Source organism: Hydractinia symbiolongicarpus, chromosome 5 (assembly GCF_029227915.1).
Source record: "Hydractinia symbiolongicarpus strain clone_291-10 chromosome 5, HSymV2.1, whole genome shotgun sequence".
Taxonomy (NCBI): Eukaryota; Metazoa; Cnidaria; class Hydrozoa; order Anthoathecata; family Hydractiniidae; genus Hydractinia; species Hydractinia symbiolongicarpus.
The window spans coordinates 18,729,340-18,750,038 of NC_079879.1; the positions used below are offsets into that span (position 1 = coordinate 18,729,340).

Below are 20,699 nucleotides of genomic sequence, written 5' to 3' on the forward strand. Positions count from 1 at the left end.
CAAATAGGTGGCATTCCACCGTATGGTTGAACACAAAATGACCATTATGTGATAATTCTTTTTATATTCCTGCTCGAGGAGGTCCAAAACACGTTGCGTCTTGCCACAAGACGTCGGGCCTGTAAAAATTGCCGTGTGGGGGTCCCTCACAATTCCCAACATTTTATTTCAATAATTCGACCACTTTCTGTCATGGATTTTCGGGTATATTGCGGCACATACGGAGCAAATTCATACACCACCGTGATTGTTCACCAAGGACGCCCGGCAGATAGGGCAGAGCTTGGTATTTCGAGCCCAGCATTCGAAGGGAAGCGGGGTATACATTAACTTCCCCCGCAGGCATCTTAATGCATTGCGATACCTCTCGACGAGCCTTGCCTTCTCCGGGTCATCCCCGATCAGTTCGGCGTACTGGGGTATAAGGCTGCATGTCAGCACAGTATACAAAAGCAGGTTCTCATCCTATTTGAGCCCTCTAATTTCACTATCAATAGCAAGGGGGTCTACTTTGTAATTGATAACATGGTCTTTCCTTTTGACACCCTGCCTCTCCTTCGCTTTGGCCAGGCAGTCTATGCAGGTCTTGGTTCTACTATTACGCTTGATTTTAAACTTGTCGGGGGTTAGAACTTGCCTGGAGCACCTACAATGTTTGATGTCCATTTAATATAGCATATTTAGCCCGCTGTAATGCCTTGGTGACCTCGGCAAGCGTCGGATATTTAAATGTTTCCTGGTATCTAAATGGAGTTTTATGAGTTACGTGTAATTCGTAGCTCTCCCACGTGTAACCTTCTGAAAATTGGGCCTTAATATGGTCCTGCAGGATGATTATGAAGTCATGTAAGGACTGCATATAGATACGACTTCTGGGGTGACCCTTTGACAGCCTCTTAAGATAAAGGCAGGGAGTGCATGTACTCGTTAGTTGACCTTTGCCCTTTGCCTTAAACTGGTTCAAGAGCATTTTGAACATTTATTGGTTCCTTCCATGTTTCTATTTGACCTAGGGGCAAGTAGAAATATTATCGGACGGTCTATTCCATAATGTATCGATTGCCTTTCGACATGGTTGAGTGTGGGTATATAGTCTTTTCTCTACCTCGGCAAGCGTCGGATCATCGCCATTTTTTCGATCGTGATTTTGTGATCGATATGTCACCCCCTACCGTAATTGTCCCAAGTAATACCCCCGGAAAACTGGGCTTCAATATGGCACTGCAATGTAGCGATGTCGCAACCAAGATACTCCCTAGAGCTGAGCTTCTTGTTTCCCTTCAAGGCCTCGTAGGTTTGGTTGCGTACAACATGGGCCAGATGTCCGGAAGGGTCGCAAAAGGCACAATGCCTCTGCTTTTCATTGTGGCAATACTTACTTCCCTTACAGTCTTTGCAATAGGCCCTCTGTCTTTCATGTTTACAAATCCCACTTCTTTTACAGTCCTTACATTCGGCCCTCATCCTTTGATGGTGGCAGATTTGACTTCCTCCACAGTCCTTACACCTTGATTTTGTCTTTGATGCGGGCACCTTGCGCGCTCCTTTGACGCATTGGATACATTCAAGCTTTTGATGCACATTTTTGCCCGTTGACCGCGACGCTTGATCCTGAAACTGTCCACGGATAAAAAGTGTTTACAGTTAGAACACTCACATTTCCCTTCCATATTGACTCGTTTTTGTACTTGGAACAAACACGAGTTTTTACTGGACATTTATTTTGGAGATATTAACGATTTTTGTACCAACCTTGTTTTATCGCGTATTCGTCAAACAGGATCGCCGCTGTCATATAACCGGCAAGTTTAAGGCCGTCCTCCAGATCCATCTTTGCCCCGAGTCTAGAAACTCCTAGAGCCTTTCCCCCCATATCGATTTGGATCGTATACGAGACCAGCCTGACGGATTCCCATGAGGCATCAATAATCATGGTTTCCTTAGGACTCATATTTTTATCATGTTTGCTTGTTGCCATATATTAAGTGTTATTTTGTGAGAAAATTCCTGAGGCTGAGTTTTGCCTTGTTTCCCCTGTTGGGCCTCTGATGTGATGTTTTGGGATTTATTTTTACCCCTGCTAAACATATACCAAACTCCGACTCCTATCGCAAGCACGGCTATCGTTCCTACCCCATAAATATGAACCGACTGTATGGAACTGGTCCCAGAAGTGGCTTTGACTGCAGGCTCTACAGTACCCTCATGTTGCTTCATTTTTTACTTCCTCTTCTTCATCATTGCCGCCAACTTATGTCCCTGCGCAACGCTTCCTGGATGCCTCGGTGGTTTTGTAATGACTCTCTCCTTTTTCTGATCTTCTTCACTCATTTTATTATTATAATACGGTCTCCGCCTCCTCCGCCTCCTCCACCTCCTTCTCCGCATTCTCTGTTTTTTCTTACTCATATGCATCGCAGTATGGCCCGCCACGAGAAGTGGTGTTAAACACCTCCTGATGGTGCAGTATACGAGGATACCTAGATCGGTCATGGAGTCTCGGATAATGGGGTCTTCTTCGATATCCCTGCGCAGTTCCTCGACACTGTCGATATCTACAAGGTTTCCAATCATATTGGCATAGAGGCTAATAACATACACAGCACCTTGGCCGTTTTCTCCCCTTTCTCTTGGATTTCTCGCTGTACATACTCGGTATGGATCTTTTCGATTGCCTCGTCAGGGGCTTTGTCAATAAAGCCCTCTGTGCACTTCTTCGGTAGGAGATGACTCTTGCCTTTGTATAGAGAATCCTTGAAAGCCTTACGCTTATTGATTGGTTTCTCTATATTTTCATATTCTGCAGAGGCATTGTCGAATACTTGTGCAAGATCAGACATCTTTTTTATTATACGTCGATATCGAAAGAAGCAAAACACGATCAGGGTATAGGGCAGGAGTATAGCGATTAGTAAGCATGCCTCCATTTTATTCCCTTAAACCACATGCGGTACACCATCGTCATGTACAACCCTTTTGTCGTAAAAGGCCGAGAGCCCAAGCTTGTTTTGCTCGTACGTAACCATACCCTGGTTGTGTACCCGAAAGCCTACATTTTTGGCCATGTCTAAACCACGCCTCAGCTCACTCATGTATCTACTCCAGGTCACAGCATTTTGTCTTTTTGACATGCCCTTACATGAAAATTTAGTACGCTTTTTTCCTTCAACAAAATAGCACAATAAATTTTGCTTTAAATTTTGCTTTAAATAACCTTCTTAACCTTTTTTGCTTTAAATAACCTTCCTGTTCGACTCGAGTACTTATCGGTGACGGGCCAGTTTTCTACTTCTTTGTCGTACTCGCCAAGCAGTTCGGGACGAACGACATCTCTCAACTCTTCTCCGGAGATGGCAAAATACGCACTGTCAGTGTCCATATAAATGTACTCAAAGTCTCGACGATCCACGTTCTTGTCCAGAAAATCATAGTAAAATTCGAGCATGCGGAGTTTGGCCAATTGATATACTGCGATACCACACTGGTAAGCTCTATCAAAAGTACACTTGTGTTTGCCTTTTCTAAGGTCGTATGGTTCTCCAATCTCCTCAATATCCTCTAGGTACGGGCTTCGCAGGGCTGCATCAATCTCCTTTTCATCCCTTGTAAATGTAGTATTGCATGCCTTGCCAGATCTTCAATCATCTTGCCGTAGAAGCTGTTCCGTAGTTCCGATCCGTAGTTTTTAGGTATGCGTGCATGGGCTCGGGGATTTGATCATCAGGTATCTCCTTGACGACAAACAGGTGAGTCATTTCACTAAAATTTTCGCGCAGATTTTCGGGTACCTCGACATTAACCTGGGCAAACCCAAACAACGACTCAATCACCACACCTCGCGCCAGTAGCTCTAAGTTGTGTGGTCACCTTTATCAACCGTTCCTTCCCACAAGGTAAGTCTTGCATCAAGGTACTCGGGTAGAGCATATTTGCATCATACACTAGAATGGTCTTGCACTTGTGGGTTTCCAAGTACACGTGAGGTCTGATACCCGTCACGTCTCGTTCATGGTATCTACAGAATACGATCGCGGGACCACCTACCATCCCCGTCCGTAGGAGCTCGTAGGCCTTATTCCTCGTACATTTTTCACATGTTTTCCGTACCTCCTTGCAGGCCTTACAAGTCTTGCTATAACAAGAGTCCTTACACCTATGTCTGTAAGGGTCTCCCTGAGCGTATAGCTCTAACTTTGGGTTCAGCTGTAGAGACTTATTCAATACGTAGCGCATCGACACGCCCGGAATACTGATCGCGTTCTTCAAAATATCTATCTCGTCATCGTAATACTGCAACCTCGTCTTGTCCACGGCTTCAATGAACGGTTCCACATCGGCTAGGTTGTACTCACGCAACCAGCCCATCATTGTGACGCAGCCTCGCCTGTAAAACTTGGCGCGGAATGTCTCGTACTCTTCGCGAGATAGTGTGTTTTTCCCACTTAGCTGGCTATAAAACTCCTCATGCGCGACAGGTCCAACATGGTTTAACTTCTCGTGGCTCGTTAACCATTCATACGGAAACACGAACTTTTCGAGCTTACATTCCAACGACTTGCACCAACCGTCATAGCTTAGACAAGGAGCAAGGAAATTTTTGATATCTAGAAATTTAAACCTTGAGGTGGTGAGAAACATGTAGTCGTTATTTTTTTTTCGCCACCTTGATATTATGATCGTATTTGCCGGAATTAAACCCTATTACAGCTACTTGATTTACCCACTCGTTCCACAACTCCCGGTTCTTTTTGGAGAGCATGTCAAAGTCGTCAGGCTTCGGGTACATTCTCTCGACCTCTTTCACAATAAGGGTATACCTCTTTTGCAGCTCCTCCACAAACTGTTTAACCAAAACCTTGGGGTCCTCGTGCTCGATGAACGTCGGGTCCCCATTCAAACTATCGGCAATACCAACACTTATGGGAACATGTTTCGAAAGGTATGCTAGATCGGAGGTTTGCTGGCAATTTAAAGGTGATAGGAGGGCTTTGAAATCAAATACAATGTAATGAAGATGTGGTCTGAACTCCTTCTGAAAATACCTCTTGAATTTGGGTGGTTTCTCACATTCCCAAGCCGTGACGAGGGTATAGCCCTTTTCCCGTATCATCCTTTCCTTAGACCGGGTTGCAGTGTAATGAGTCTTGTCCGCTTTGGTTCGCTGGGACAGACAGGGGCATCTGTGCCACTTACAACCATTGTACTCGTAAACAGTTTTTGTGGCAGGCTCATAGCCATCTACCTTCCACTCCCTTTTGCCATTACGGATAACACGTTCCCCACCATGACAGCATAAGGCATGATGGATATGCCTTTCGGTTTGTTTTGACATGTATTCTATCCATTTTGATGCATCATAGCTATACCCCAGCATACGTTTGATCTCCCCCTTTGCAAATGATCGTCGTCTTGCTCCCTCGCATTCGTTCCTTTTATTCCGCGTAAGGGAAAAGGCGTAATTAAACTTCTGTGTACATACCTCGCATTCCCAGTGTTGGGTCATCACATCTAAATCCTTGATGTAAAAACAGTACCCGTCCAGCAAACCAAGATTGATGCCATCCAAACCTTTTTTGTGTTGCTTTTGACCATAGACGAGTCGCCATGGAGCCTTCTCAGAGTTTGTCTTGAGCTCAAAGACCCTAATGTTGACCTTGAATTGTTTGGCAACGCCCTCCAAATCCACCAGCCTTGGGGGGCGCACGTCCTTACGCCTGAGCTTAAGGTTCTCGTAGTAATCTCGAGTCAGGGCGAGGGCTGTTTTTGTTAGACGTTCCGTTTCCCTTACTACATCTGCCCTCTCCTTTACTGCAAGACATCTTCAGAAGCATAGGTTGTCCGTTCTAGCATCTTCCCCATTTATGGCGTAGATTCACCTTTTATTTTGCAACCAACGCGGGAGAGGGCCGCATCCCAAAAGAGGTTCATGCGTACTTATCACCTTGATCTGTACGTGATCAAAGACAATTTTTTCCTCATATGATCCCGGGGTCTTGGTGGTCCTAACAGGTGGTAAATCAGCCCTGGTCCAAAACTCGTGATCCTCCAGATCGAGACGCCTCATCTCATTTTCTTCTACAAACGCCTTGATTTCCGCTATACTTGACAGCGACCTGGAGCTCTTAGCTTTGAAGTAATCAGACACATTGCCGGACCCTTGTTAATATGACAGCTAAAGCTTTACAAAACCTTCACGCGCATGTTTTTTGGATAATAGCGTCCTTTAGAGGTTGGTTTAGATGCTTGTTGAAACGCCATGTTTTGATCCTATTTCCATCCTCCAACATCGGGATATCGTCTTCAATACCCTGATATTCAATATCCTCCGCGTAGTCCTCCCTTGCCTCCTGTTCAATCTCGTCGTGAAGCGTTGTACCTCTCGAAATTTGTTCCTTTGCCCTGTTGTAATAGAATGCAACGGTGTCCCGCACACTCTGTAGTCGATCGGCAATAGCGTCGCGAGTTGCCCCCACTGGTGCCGACACGGTGCTATATAGTTTACTGATGGCATTCCTAAACCAACTCATCTTTATTATATACACATTTCAACAAATTCAGAGGATTTCATTCTGCTCAAAACTAACACAGTTAGTCCCCTTTTTACTGCGCATGCGTTCATTATTAGGGAATTTCCCTACTCATTTTTGTATGATAGGGACTTACCCTTGATATGCATGACTAAGCACCGCTTTACTGCGCATGCGTTGATTATCAATAGATTTTTTGCTGATGGTCAGCGGATTTTTTGATGATTATTAGTATGACTGGGGAATTCCCCCTTTGACTCATTTTTTGTATGATAGGGACTTACCCTTGATATGCATGACTAAGCACCGTTTATTAGGGTTTTTCATGCATATCAATAGATTTTTGTGCAATGAGGCGTGACGAGAAGTTGTGGTTATATTCCATCCCTACTCTAGTTTTCATCACCCAGTGAAGTAAGACATATTTCTCTGTTACCTGAAATTCTATATTTTCTATTTTTTAGGGCATAATTTATATGCATATTTGTAAAATATGTATAACTTTCTTATCATGGAACATAGTATGTAACATTAAAGATAGAGAACTTAAATTGGTTTTCTCCTTAATTATCCTTATTTTTTTATTCTCGTTCGCAGCAAAATATCCTTAAGAAAAGTCAATTTGTCTCCTTAATTCTCCTTAATATCCTTACTTTTGTTCTCATTTTATTAGTGGTCACCCTGATTGTACGTTACGAGCGAGTTACATAGATCTGAACGGGAAAATAGTACTGAAAGAGATAACTTGCTGTTTTTTTCTTCAACCACGTCCCTAGGAATTGCTAGGCTTTTTATATTTTCACACACCCAACAAGAGTTATGACTAGACAAAGAGGCTGCTGACACTTCATAACCCTTGGTATATTAGAGTTAAGGATCCCGCCCCAGGTAGCGACGATGAAATTACCTGTGATTTTAAGGACTACACACAAATATTACATTTTGATTTTGGCGTTTAGGCTACTAAGAGTGGAGATAAATCTAAATGTCTAACAAGTTACGTGATGGAGGAGAACTTGTGCTTAAATATTACTTCGTAAGAGCATTTCGCGGTTGATTAATTTCAAAATTAAATGCCTGCGAAGTTCAGCAAGAATGATACATTTACTTACGATCACATGTCTTTCAAATGTTTCATGACATGATAGAAAGTTTTTCATCATCCGCCAAAATAAATTCCCTCAAAATAAACCACTTTCCGTCAACCGCAATAATGCATTAAAAAAAATTAACCACGTAAACTTATTTTCGAAAATTTTTGCTAACAAAGTCATCCTCGTTCCCAGGCCTCTCATTCGAATTATAGATAGTTTCTGTAATTCTAACTTTAAGCTTCAGAGAGTGAAAATTTGAATTACAGAGAGAAATTACGTTATTTCAAAATCAAAGAAGCATGATTTAAGTTTCATTCAATCTTTATTTTCATAATTCTCTCAGGTCGCAAATTGAATTTGTCAAAGCCCTGTTTACACTCTAAAATTCGAATTAGGGGAGAATAGTGCTGAAGGGACTGAAAAACTGTTGGAATTATAGAGAGTTTCTAATTAGAGAAATTCGAATTGTAGAAAATTTTTATAAGAGTTTTAAGGAAAATTGACCGTGACTGAGCACTTATAAACACGAATTATAGAAATATTCGATTTATAGAGATTTGAACTACTTTAGCAGCTAGCCTGTAACCACACAATCACTTGGCACTTAATCGATGAGTTTGTTTACGTCAGCTACAGCCACCTGGAGAAGTGCTGGAAACGAGGTATTATAGTTTATGTTTTGAGTTATACATTTAAAATAGTAAAAACATATTACATTTACGTTAACTTCCCTAAAATAGTAAAAGTTCAGAGGGCGAATAGATCCTGGGTTCGTGTTTTTAAATTTCTTCTTTCTTTGCTTTGTACAACGCATAACACTTGCTCCTAGAACGTACGTACACTGTTCATTCTCTTAAAACAGACCATTTTTGGTCAGACATTTCTGGAATACGTATAGGCGCCGGGGAGTTTGATTTTATTTCGACGTTCATATGAGTCAATATTTTTCGTATTAATTCACTTTGCTCTTCGTTTACTTGATTTAACTTTTTTAGTCTCTTTCTTTGTTGTTCCAACTGTCTTTCCATCTCTCGATTTGCTTTTCCTCTCAACACATCCTGTGACTCATCATTATTTGGATCTGTCAGGGTGTCATAATTGAATGTACTAAGCCAGACCATAAACCTTAAAAAGAAATATTAAAAGTGTTAAAATGTAGCTGTGTTTGAAGAAGTTAATTAATTTTCGCGAAGATTATTTCTTTTAGCCAATTTCGCACATTTTATCCACATTCAAAAAAATATATCTACTCGAAAATACCTGGAAGCAGCTTTTTCGCTAAAAAAACCCTTAAAATAGTTCATTTGTGAAAGAGAATCTTCACAAAATATCCGTGCATGACGGATTCGCAAAAATTACTTCAGAAAATGTATTTTTTTTCGGACCTTGCGAAAACTTTGAAAACTGTGAATATAAATTTGGAGAGAGAGGAAGATGTTTCTTTCTGTGTAAAATAGTAAGCCCAACCAAAAAACTCATTGAAACAATGGAGTAAAGAATTTAGACTTGACCATGCAATGACGGCTCATTGAAATATCCGGAGAAAACCGGATGACAAGAATGGCGCCACATTGAACCTCTATGAGCACGTTTCATGGCAACCTATGAAATGAGGTGGACTATCCAACGGTATCAAACATCAACCATCCAGGTCTCCTTTTCAGATTTTATTCGCTGTCTATGTTTCGGAAAGCTACCTACTTTTTGCCAGAAAAAATCGTCACAAAAAAGCGTGCTCTAAGGTGTAATTCTACAGAATTTTAAATTGTTTTAAGGGATACCTTTGCCGTAAAGTTCTTTGATTAGGCTTAATGGTAATTTTGCTCTTGTAGAATCGTCTTAAGTAACTCTCAGGATATCTTCTTGTGAGGTCTTTGATAAGTTCAACTTGTGCTTTAAGCATACGGAGTTTTGCAGACTTTCTTACTTCAGCTATTTCACCTACAGCTAAACCAACCTATATAAGAAAAGTAGATATCTGCTGCTAGAGCTGTTAATGCTTACCTAAGGTTTTAAACGTTCTCTCCGTTGACAAAAACGCTATCTCTGCTAAATACCAAGTTGCAGTTGCAGTGCAATTTTAAGAATGGAATAAAGTTTAGGAATAAATTCTGATTTCATGTTTAACATAACTCTTTCTCGAATTCCAAATTGTAGCGTTTTTTGCGGCTTATATTAGTAAACCTAGTAATAAAAGGCTCCTGGATTTACTTCTATTTTTTCTATAATATTCTAAGAAAAAACAAACAAATTCAAAAGTCACACAAAACTTACCATGAGATTCATCATCACAATAGGACATAATACAATAAAAATTAGAAACATCACAATCGTTAGCGACTTAAATGGCATATCGTTTTCTTTGTCATAATGTGCATTGAATGCCGATGAATAATCAAATTCTCCAACCACCATAGCGATGACCTTAACAAGAGACTTTTCAACAAGCTGAAACTCTGAGACAGGTTTTAGCAGCGTGTGAAACGACAGACCAAATGCTATGATGACGATACTGAATACAGCCAGAACAGATACGATGGTTCTTAAAACTTCAATAAACATTACGACCACTAATCCGAAAAAAGGAAATCTTTTTAAGTGTAATAGTAAGTTAGACCACGCTAGAAAAATGCACACTGCTCCAGCCTGCCATTTTATTTTGTCAACTTCTATATAATATGCTGGAACTGTGTTGCCACAATGATGTTGATCGAGTAGAAAGGGTAATGTGAACAGAATACTGGAAAAATATAAAATAATTTCCACATAATTTTCCAAATCAAAGAAATACTCCAATCGTATGGTGACCATCTGTGTCACTTCTTTTAGAAGCTGGATCACCGCCAGAAATAAACATATAGCTGCCAAAGATACAGTCACTTTAGTACAATCCATGAGTCGTTTACTATAGAGAAAACATTAAGATTAAGGTTGTCTCACAGCGTCCACACGCCTCCTGTGACGCGTGTGGACGGCAAATCAACTCAAATTATCAAAAGACATTTCAGGTACTTGATATAAAAAACCTAAAAATTCTGAGGATGAGGTTCATTCGTCCCCGTATTCTACGTTAAGTCGTCGCTTAAGTTAAATTTAATGCTTGGTGAGTCATCTCTTTGTGCATAAAAATTAAGGCGTCCACCATCTTTTGTTTTACATGAAAATTTTATGCCTGTAAAAAGTATTTTATATGAACAATGAGTCTGAGAGTTATGAAAAAAACAGTGTAAGAGCAACATGGCGCTGAAAAAACTTACATGTCAGTCAACTGCTACTAAAAATACTTACTGATCAACCTCTGAGACAAGTAGAGCGGTTAGTAATCCCACATACAACATATATATAAAGAGCATGAGAAAATAAATTTTTCTTCCTATAACCTCCCACTTGTAATTGACCAACTGAACAGATACTGGATGAGATAATAGTATTTCGCGGTTAAACTTGGCCATTTTTGATGGACCGAAATAGGTTATTATTTTTTCTTTCTTCGTTTCTGGTAATATGTCTAAAAATTCAAAGTTATAAGTGACCCAGTAATCTTTGTGTTCCTTAGGCTGATTTGAGACTTCTATGCAGTTGTCTAATACAGCTACGGCTACTTCTGGTACAAATTCAATAAGTTTTTCCATCGGTCTTTTTCCACAGTCATCTACTTTTCTCATTACGTCCTTCCACCTAAAGAAAAAAAGTTTTGCAAATTTAAAGTGAAATAAATAAAATTTTCCTGTTTATATTTCGGGTGGTGTTCTCCAAATAAATGACTGAAATTGTTCATTTATCGCCTTATCACGTGAAACTCTCCTAATCTGTATCATATGAGGGCGCGTAGGTAGTGAGGTAGGTAGTGAAAAATAAAAAAGATACAAAGCAGCAACCCTGCTATAATTACAAATTGCCTTCACTGACCTTTTATGTTTGATCAATGCCAAACAAACGTCTTTTCTGTTATTCTCGACAGCTAAATCTAAGCAACTTTTTCCGTTGTTGGTTGTCGCTGTGATACTTGCATCATTGTTCAACAACATGGTGACACATTCAACGTGTCCGTGTGACGCTGCATGATGTAATGCCGTTTCTGAGTTTTTATTAGTACTTTCCACATTCGCGTTGTTTTCAATCAGAAGGCTCATAACTTTAGCAAAACCTTTTGATGCAGCGTAATCCAAAGGGGTCCACTGCACATCATCTTTAACGGAGATTTCTGCTCCCATAGCAATTAACTTTTCACAAACTTGTCTATAAAGAAAAATACGAGACAGTGTCAAATCGATATTTTTCTACCGACCCTGAATTAACGCAAGTGCATGTTACTTTGACATATTTGGAATCCATACAAAACCATGTCGTTGATCCGTGGAAAAATCTACGGGTTCTGCCGTCAACAGATTATTTAGAATGCGGGGGGCCCGAAATAAAGCTGTGCGTGGCCATTTTAAACAAACAAAATATGGATGTTATGATAAAAACTAGTACATGTTCCTTAAAATTTTGGAATTTTGATGTTTTGACCTTAACATCATTTTCAGCATCAGTAAATTGGTTAATGTATAAATTTCAACTTAATCCGATATTGGGAAGTGCTGTTTTGGTGGCATCATTGTTACGGTCAAAGCCTTCTTAATTTTCGACTTGTACTAATAAGCCTGATCCTCGAGCAAAGGTTAATTAGTACAAAATTAAAAAAACTGTTGTAGCAGGTTGTTTTTTTGATGAATGAATATGAACATTTCACGGTTTATCACTTTCTATGTAAGGATTTCGAAAATTACATTCATTTTCTCTAAAAAAGTTGAGAAAGTGCTGCGGCACATCAAAGAAAATAAATTCGGGAAAGGTGTGTTGGTCAACCGTGGAAAACGCTATGGGGTCACCCGTTCTTCGTATATCTCATTTTGTGTTTTCGTAACACGACGTTTTTCTTGCGGACAGACAGAATCCGGCTATTATTATTAAATTAGTCGTTGCCCGTGGAAAAATCCACGGGGTCGCCCGTCCTTTATATATCGCATTTCGTGTTTTCGTAACACGACGTTTTTCTTGCGCACAAACAGACAGACGGAATACGGCTATTATTAAAGAGATAGTTATTCGATAAAGCCCGTAAAAAATCCACTTAGGCAGGATAACAATGAAAAAGAACCGTCATTAGATTTTTGATGACGTCAGCAATGACCTGTCCATATATCAAAAGGATTTAGAAGTTTGTTTACATGTTGCCTCTATTGCCCTGAACAAGAAAATTTATAATGATCATTTGATCATCAAGGGTTTAAAACTTTTGCTGACATCAGCAAAAAAACCCGCCAATATGCCCCAAAACGTTATTTAAAAACTTGTTTGCCTATTGCATTCATTGTGTATAGCGTGGAAAGCTGATCAAAAAAATGTATAGGGTCTTGCACTTTTGACGAACAGTTAAGGAGAAACAAGGGTTTACAATTTTATTGACGTCAGCAAAAATCCGTTAAAGTACAAAAATGATTTTAGAAGCTTTTACACCCGTTGTCTCTGTTATGTCAGCAGACACTTCATATGATCATGTACTTTTGAGAAAGGGTTACAGAGGTATTGGGGTTAAATGCGTTTTTAATGACGTCATCAATCCGTGCATTCCGAAACGGATTCTAAGACTTAAAATTGGGACACTTACTTAATTTGGTCCGAGGTGGTCCCTAGTTACCCAAGCGTTAAAAAATGACTGGCGTCATCACTTTGTGTCCAAGTAATTTAGCCTCAAAGTTTTAAGTGCATTGCGATGACTTTATTAACTTAAAGTAAGATATTGACACTAAATTAGTGTTATTGACATCGCGACGTTGAATTTACATTTAAGAGATAATTTTTTCGGCTACATCAAAGGAAAATAAACACATCCACTTTGCCTGTTATAGATAGACAGACAAACACAACCCGCGGCAAATCCATAGTGTCACCAATCCTATATTTTCTGGTCCTCCGATTAACCCATCGTACATATCTTGGGTATCGCTATCTCGTGCACCCTTAACACAAAGCTAAAAAATCGGCTACCATTTTTAAGAAACTACGGGTATTTAAAATAGAAAAGTTTTTACTTTTTTGGAAACTACTGAACACCTTTAAAAAGGAGAAGCTAGCTGCAAATTGTTTAAAAGCACATTGGGATTATGCCACTTACAAGTATCCATTCATGGCAGCGATGTGAATAGCTGTCCTTCCTCTATCATCCGTTTTGTTTAAAGTACCTGGAGATACATCACCAAGAAGTGAGACCACTTTCGTCTTTCCAGACAAAGCTGCTAAATGAATCGGTAATTTCTCTTCATTGTCTCGCAAACTAACACGGGGCTTGTAAGCCAACAAGGTTTCGATAATCTAAATAACAATCAGAAAACAATAAAAAACTAAAAAGCAGACCAAACTGTCAATGATACTCTTACGACAGCCCTACATACACCCACAGGGAAGGATAATCGTAGCGATTGTGATAAATCAAAGTGTGACAATATTTCAACCGGTATTTCCTACCTTGACATTGCCGGAAACGGCAGCGTAATGAATAGGTGTTCGATAATCCTTATCTGGTCTATTTAATAAAATATACGCTCCTTTGTTTAACAGCAACTTTAACGTGTGTATTTGCTTGTCATGTATAGCCACGTGCAGAACATTTCTCATTCTTGCGTCTGTTAAAGACATGTTTGCTCCACTATTTAGCAGATACTCAACGGCAGCGCAGTGTCCCTTCCATACTGCACATAACAACGGTGTGTAATTATCGCGATCTAGGGCATCGATATGCGCACCACTGCTGTGTAAGTACTTGATGGCATCAACTCGACCAAACAAGCAGGCTCTAATAATATGGAAAGTTATAAAGTCAGCAACTGCCTAAGCGGTGCCGAAATTCATGAGTTGTCTTCAAAAGAGCAGATCAGCTAGAAATCGTCCCAAATTAATTAACGTGGCACTGATACTCAAAGTAGGAGTGCATTAAATTTAAACAATCTCCTCCTCAGGGTCTTTTTTTCTTGTTTAGATGATTCCGTGACAGTATCAAAAAGAAAAAACAGGTAGTCCTTGTAACGAGGTTAAAATTCCGCTGCAATTAAAGTGGAATTTTCACGCTTAAATGTACAAGAAATAACAACTCGTTTCATACACTTATCAAATCTAAATAGCAAGAATTAATCATTGAATAGCAGACGTACCTATGCAGTGGCGTCATTTGTTCATCGTCTCTTGCATTGATCCTCCCCTTTCTTGTTATTATGTATCGTAACACCCAGATGTGTCCACTAACAGCTGCAAGATGCAACGGTGAAGAGCGATTGCCTGAACGACTGTTTACATCAGCTCCAAGTGATAGAAGTGCTTCTACAGCAGTTTCTCTACCAGATTGTGCTGCCAAGTGTAAAGGGGTCTTTAATTCTTTCGTCCTGATATTTATGGGATCGTTAATTGATGGAGCTGTTGTATTTAAATTTGATTGTCGCACTAAATATGTTTAAATCATTAGCTCAAACCTTGATTTGTCTTGATTAATTATTATTTTCAAAGATACTACGGCAAACGAAGAAGTTAAAGCCAATCTTTCTATTGCACATTGTCTTTTTATTTACTTGATTAATTTTTCAACAACCTTTTGTGTTCATTCGGTAGGATCAGCATGTTTTTGGCTCGCGAATTTTTTACAGTAAAAGTAAGGAGGTTTAAAAAGTTATCCAGAATATGCAAGAAATTGTTTTCTCGTTGGGTAACATTTCCTCCCATACTATTCATTGTATACTTCCCGCTTCCCTCTATGCAGGTTAAAGTGGCTGGTACTCACTCAAGATTTATTTACACAATTCTTACCAACCTCGTTCAGAGGCTTGTTAGGTATTTATGTTTGAATGGACAAAAACTTAAAGGTCCCGCGGACGAAGTTACATTATCACATAATGTAAGTAAGAACCGTCATATAAATGTGTATTCGGCTTATAAATAGTAATTAGATCGATCTTTACTGATATTAGGCTGGATAAAGCTTTAGATATTACTAAGTTCGAACGCAGTCCAATTTACTGTAACAATGTTGAATTGTTTAGAAAGCGCTAAAATAAGCCTGGGGACAAAGCTGTGTATTTGAACGTAACTTACTTGCATTATAAAGTATTGGAATGAGTTCAGCTTGTCCTTCAGAAGCTGCTATATGGAGAGGATACTGTCCTTCATCGTCAACAACATAGATGCTCGCGTTATGACGTAACAATATGGTGACTACGTTCTTGTTGCCACCGACAACAGCCATATGCAGTGGAGTTGCCTGCAAGTTAAAAGTGTAAAAGTAAAACAACCTCTGCTGAACTTAATAAGCGAAATTTTTCAGTCGTGACAAAGCTTAAAATTAAAGGTTTCACAGCCATATCTCTGAACCTTTAGGTACCAAGGATTTTTTGAAATTTTTATTACATTAAACCCAAAATACCTCTAAATAAGAGGATACAACGGTTAAATTATTTTAATCTACATGCTGAGTTGAAGTTGGGTAAAAGAGCTAAAAAGAGAAGTGGAACGATAGGGTTACAAAATAGAAAAAATGCATGTTTCGGTTACTTTAAATCCTATTCTTGCCAGGATTTAAACTTTGTAAACAAATTAAGTTTTATTGTTTTTATTTGATCAATGTAAATTAATTTGCCTGGCTTTTACAAATGAGTAAAAAATACTTTGCTTATCTGAGTAAATTAATACTTTAGAAAAGGATTGGAATATACGTGTAAAAGTTTGGAGAGAAAATCGGAAACATGGTGTGGAAGATTTCGCTAATTTATTTGCGATTCTTATATTATATACTCAACAAATATATATGTTGAAACACATGACCAATATTTATATGGATTTTTATTTAATGAATAGTTGCAAAAAACTAACTTGAACTTTTTTTTTGTTCATGGAAGTTACCATCCATGTTGACGCAATTCAAAAATTACCATTACTTATCTGTTTATCAAAGTTACTTCAATTTGGGGTGGGCTAGTTCCTGTAGTTGCAACATCATGGCGGATGATTTATTTCTAATAATATTTTAACCACATTACTTTCTGTCAGGCTAATCTCCAAATCTCTTTGTTTTTTAGATAACTCTGTTTTTTATAACAGCTTAATGAGTGTATACGAAAGTTTAATTTATAGGTTCGACGTAAATGGAAACTATCTTAAAATTCCAAATCGATTATCTTTTCCATCGCTTGTCTTCCTAAACGGATTTCTCCAGATATGTATAAATCCAGAATGTTCAGGGTTATAAATTACATGTTATTTTGAAGATATTGTTTCGGTGTGTTGAGTATTTATATAATTGTTGTATGTTTATCATTTCTCGATTATGATAGTTTACTAGGCGACGTTTTCGAATGTTGATCATCTACTTACATATCATAAAAACCAAGATCAGTCTATGAATCTTTTTACCTTTTAAGATAAGGCCCTTAAAAGTTTAGGTGAAAATATATTTTAGTCATCATATATGAGAAACCGTCAAAACAGCACCATTTTATATCGAACACATAACGTCATGCATTAATCAGTATTGTTAAAAAGTCAGAAAAAATCTTGAAAACGGATCGAAAAAAATAACATACAGGTCATTTTTCAAGCTATTTCATATAAATCTAATTTGTTTTTTCGCAGGAGGTAAACTTTATGTTTATTTTTTGCAATCCAAATCAAAACGCTTTTATGACCTCCCATCTTCAACGAATATAATAGAAAATACATATTGTTTAGTTAATTAAAATCATATCGACTCCATTATAGTCATTTAATTTCACTTTAATTTCGGATTTACTGATGTAAAGGACACGACACTTGTTGTCTAATTTTGTATTGTGCTATGTAACGGGTTCAAGGTTCTAGCTACATGTAGGTTTCTTCTGAAACGATTCTGAAATATCGGCCAATAAAACTTGGTGGTAAAAGGAATCCTGGGGACGAAGTTGTGCGAATGAAAACCTTGTGCTGTTAAATCAAGGTCGTCACATTGGTTTTTGGTGTAGACTAAACAAACAAACAAACAAACAAACAAACAAACAAACAAACAAACAAACAAACAAACAAACAAACAAACAAACAAACAAACAAACAAACAAACAAACAAACAAACAAACAAACAAACAAACAAACAAACAAACAAACAAACAAACAAACAAACAAACAAACAAACAAACAAACAAACAAACAAACAAACAAACAAACAAATAAACAAACAAACAAACACACAAACAAAAAAACAAAAAAAACAAACACAAAAACAAAAACAATATAAGGAAATTTACCGTGCTGTTATCTACGCCATTCACATCGATATTTGCATAGGACACAAGCATAGTACAAACTTCACTATTTCCTCTTCTACAGGCGAAGTGCAAAGCTGTCTGACCATAGAAGTTCTTGGATGTACAGTTTGCGCCGAGACGAATTAAAGTTTTCGCGGCTTCGGTGCAGTCATATCTAATTAATAGAATACTTTTTTGTAAGAACTTTTTTGTGTGTCAAAGAACTGTGGAAATTTATATGGAGTAGTTCGAGGTTTTTCAAAATTGCATAACACTGATTCGGTGCATTTTGACCGACCCACCCCCATTGTAACGTTAAAAAACACAAAAATATATAGGTTTTACCACGAATAGAGCCTTTAACCATTTTAGCGTTATGTAATTTAAGATACCTTTAGCGAAAAAAAGTTCACGTAAAATTTAAAATATTTCACAATTTGCCAAAACAATCAACACTAAATAAGAAAAAATAAATATGGGAATGTGAAATCAGAAAAAACAATTTGTGTATGAGAAGTTGGATTCCGCCCTGTTTTGGTTAGCTTTTAGTTCGTTTCCAACCTTCTCTCACTTAAATATAAAAGCCAGAAACACACTTACTTGACTGCAATATGAAGGGGAGTGTTTTTATCTTCTCCAGGTATGTCAATCCATGCACCTTCTTCTACCAAATATTTGATAACTTCCGTTCGGTTATAACGGGCCGCTAAATGAATTGGAGCTTGGTTTTCTGGATTTAGTTGGTCAACATATTTCAAAAAATCAATGCCAGATTTTTTTGCCTCCTCTTTGATCTTTTCAATTGCTCCTTCTCTGGCTGCTTGGTGGATGGAAAGCTCAATATTATCATCCTGGTCGCTCACTTCACTAACTGCGTCCAAATCTTGTTTTGGAGGAAGAGCAAGCTTATTAGAACTGTCCCTTGATATAATTATGCTTTCACGCTTAGGATCATCTTCAATGTCGCTTTCGTCACTCATCACTGTTTCTGATCGATCCCTCTAATAACAGTACATAAATATCTGTGAAAACAGCAGGGACCAATAAATACCAACGATATGGGTTTTTGAAATTACTGATGACAAAAACAAAAAGGAATGAATCCTTTTGTTTTTTGTTATCAATGTAATATTATTTTATTAATTAAACAAATCAAAACGACAAATTAACATTTTTCTAGACTCGTACAACAAATTCCATTATTATTATCCCTTTCGTTTCCTTACGGGTAAAATGCGGTTTTGTGACACAAAGAATTAAAATTAAAAAAATTAACTACATATTGTCAGGTAATGCAATCTCCCATAAAAAACAAGTTACACATGAAAGAGCTTAAAAAGCTGCGTAGGAATTTCTTGTTTTTTTTGGAAAAATCTCGAGAATTTTGACTTTCTGATAATTATGCTGATCAATGCATGACTTCGTGTATGTGATGTAAACTACCATTATCAGGTGTTGTTTAGCAAGGTTTGTGGTGATGTAAATATATGCTTTTATCTATCCAATATCCAATTTCATTTTTTAAACATATTTGACGGATTTTATTATTCAGGTATCCTGATTATCATTCATGCTAACAGACGTTCTCAACAGCCAACTTTTAAAGGTTTTTCGTATGAAACCAACTTGTTTTTACATAGTAAACTTGGAAATTCAAGTAAAAAAAAGAAGTTTTTCGTGTGGATTAATTTTTGATATAATTTTTATAAAAATTCCTCACTTCGCCAATTAACCGTAAATATTTTTATTACATTTTAAAATTTATCCCTCGTAAGCCATAATATTAATGTTTCAAATTCTTTACTTTTCGCGCCCTTTTTTTGCTCCAAATTTCGCGCACCTGTGCCAATTTGGCTGTTCGCGAAACTATTTATTTTTACATTATTGTAGATGGCATAACGAATTCATCAGGTTTCAGGTTCGAGTCCCTACTCCAGCGCATTTTAAGTCTAGTGTTATCAACCCGTTTAGAGCCATCTACTGACCGCGAAACGGCTTGTGCGTCAGACAAGCAAGCTAGAGCAATGCTATACGTATCTCTGGCGGTAATGTAACACAGTTACACTTATAGGGGAGGAAGAGCCAGCTGTTAGGGTGGAATCTCCAAGGACATTAAACTCCCGTGGTCTTTCTTTAGTCTTTTCTTCAAGCTTTTCATTGCTTTCTGATACGCTGTTTTAAAATTGCTTGCTTGGCGTAACGTAAAAAAAAATCTAGTTATATACCGTATGTCTTTTCCTAAAAAACTACCCACTTCTAATTGTAGCCCTATCATAGAGATCTGTTGTAGAGATAAAATACCCCGCAAATACCAGCTTATTTATATTAATTGGGCCAAATTAATAGTAGACATGTCTGATGTTATAATATACAAAAGAAAGCCCACAAATATGTAACAAAAAATTTGGGTGGTGAAAGATTTGTATTGTGTATTATTGTTTCCGAAATACACTCTCATACTTTACCAGACATTATTTTTTATGCAGACCTTTACATAAAAATAACATCACTTTTGATATAGCGCCTATTTATATAAGGGGCTGGGTACAAGCTTGAGTCACTGTCCAACAATACATGCGCTTATAACAATATGGAAACCAGCTATCCACCAGGCAGAATTCGAAAACTATAACTTTTTAAACTTAATTTGTTTAGAAGTAAAAGCTAAATTAATTTGAATATTTTGTCGAAAGGCCTGATTCACACTACGACACTGTACATTGCATAAAAATACTGTTCAACCTGACTTCTGCTGTTATAAATTACCACCAAACTGC

At 38.0% G+C, this 20,699-nt stretch overlaps 2 protein-coding genes across 2 annotated transcripts; both read right to left on the minus strand.

Annotated features, from left to right (window-relative positions):
* Window positions 1-8,153: 8,153 nt before the first annotated feature.
* On the minus strand, window positions 8,154-15,258 carry LOC130646023 (transient receptor potential cation channel subfamily A member 1-like). Its single transcript, XM_057452157.1, has 9 exons — window positions 15,246-15,258; window positions 14,815-15,100; window positions 14,132-14,459; window positions 13,782-13,978; window positions 11,531-11,860; window positions 10,910-11,299; window positions 9,896-10,526; window positions 9,403-9,578; window positions 8,154-8,746 (listed from the first exon to the last, which is right to left on the minus strand). Exons 1-9 carry the CDS (start codon window positions 15,256-15,258, stop codon window positions 8,467-8,469), a joined length of 2,631 nt encoding a protein of 876 aa, XP_057308140.1. The 3' UTR covers window positions 8,154-8,466.
* Window positions 15,259-15,689: 431 nt separating this feature from the next.
* Window positions 15,690-19,166, minus strand: LOC130646024 (poly [ADP-ribose] polymerase tankyrase-2-like). Its single transcript, XM_057452158.1, has 3 exons — window positions 18,523-19,166; window positions 17,923-18,097; window positions 15,690-15,911 (listed from the first exon to the last, which is right to left on the minus strand). The coding sequence occupies exons 1-3, from the start codon at window positions 18,900-18,902 to the stop codon at window positions 15,690-15,692; spliced, it is 777 nt and encodes a 258-aa protein (XP_057308141.1). The 5' UTR covers window positions 18,903-19,166.
* Window positions 19,167-20,699: the final 1,533 nt, after the last annotated feature.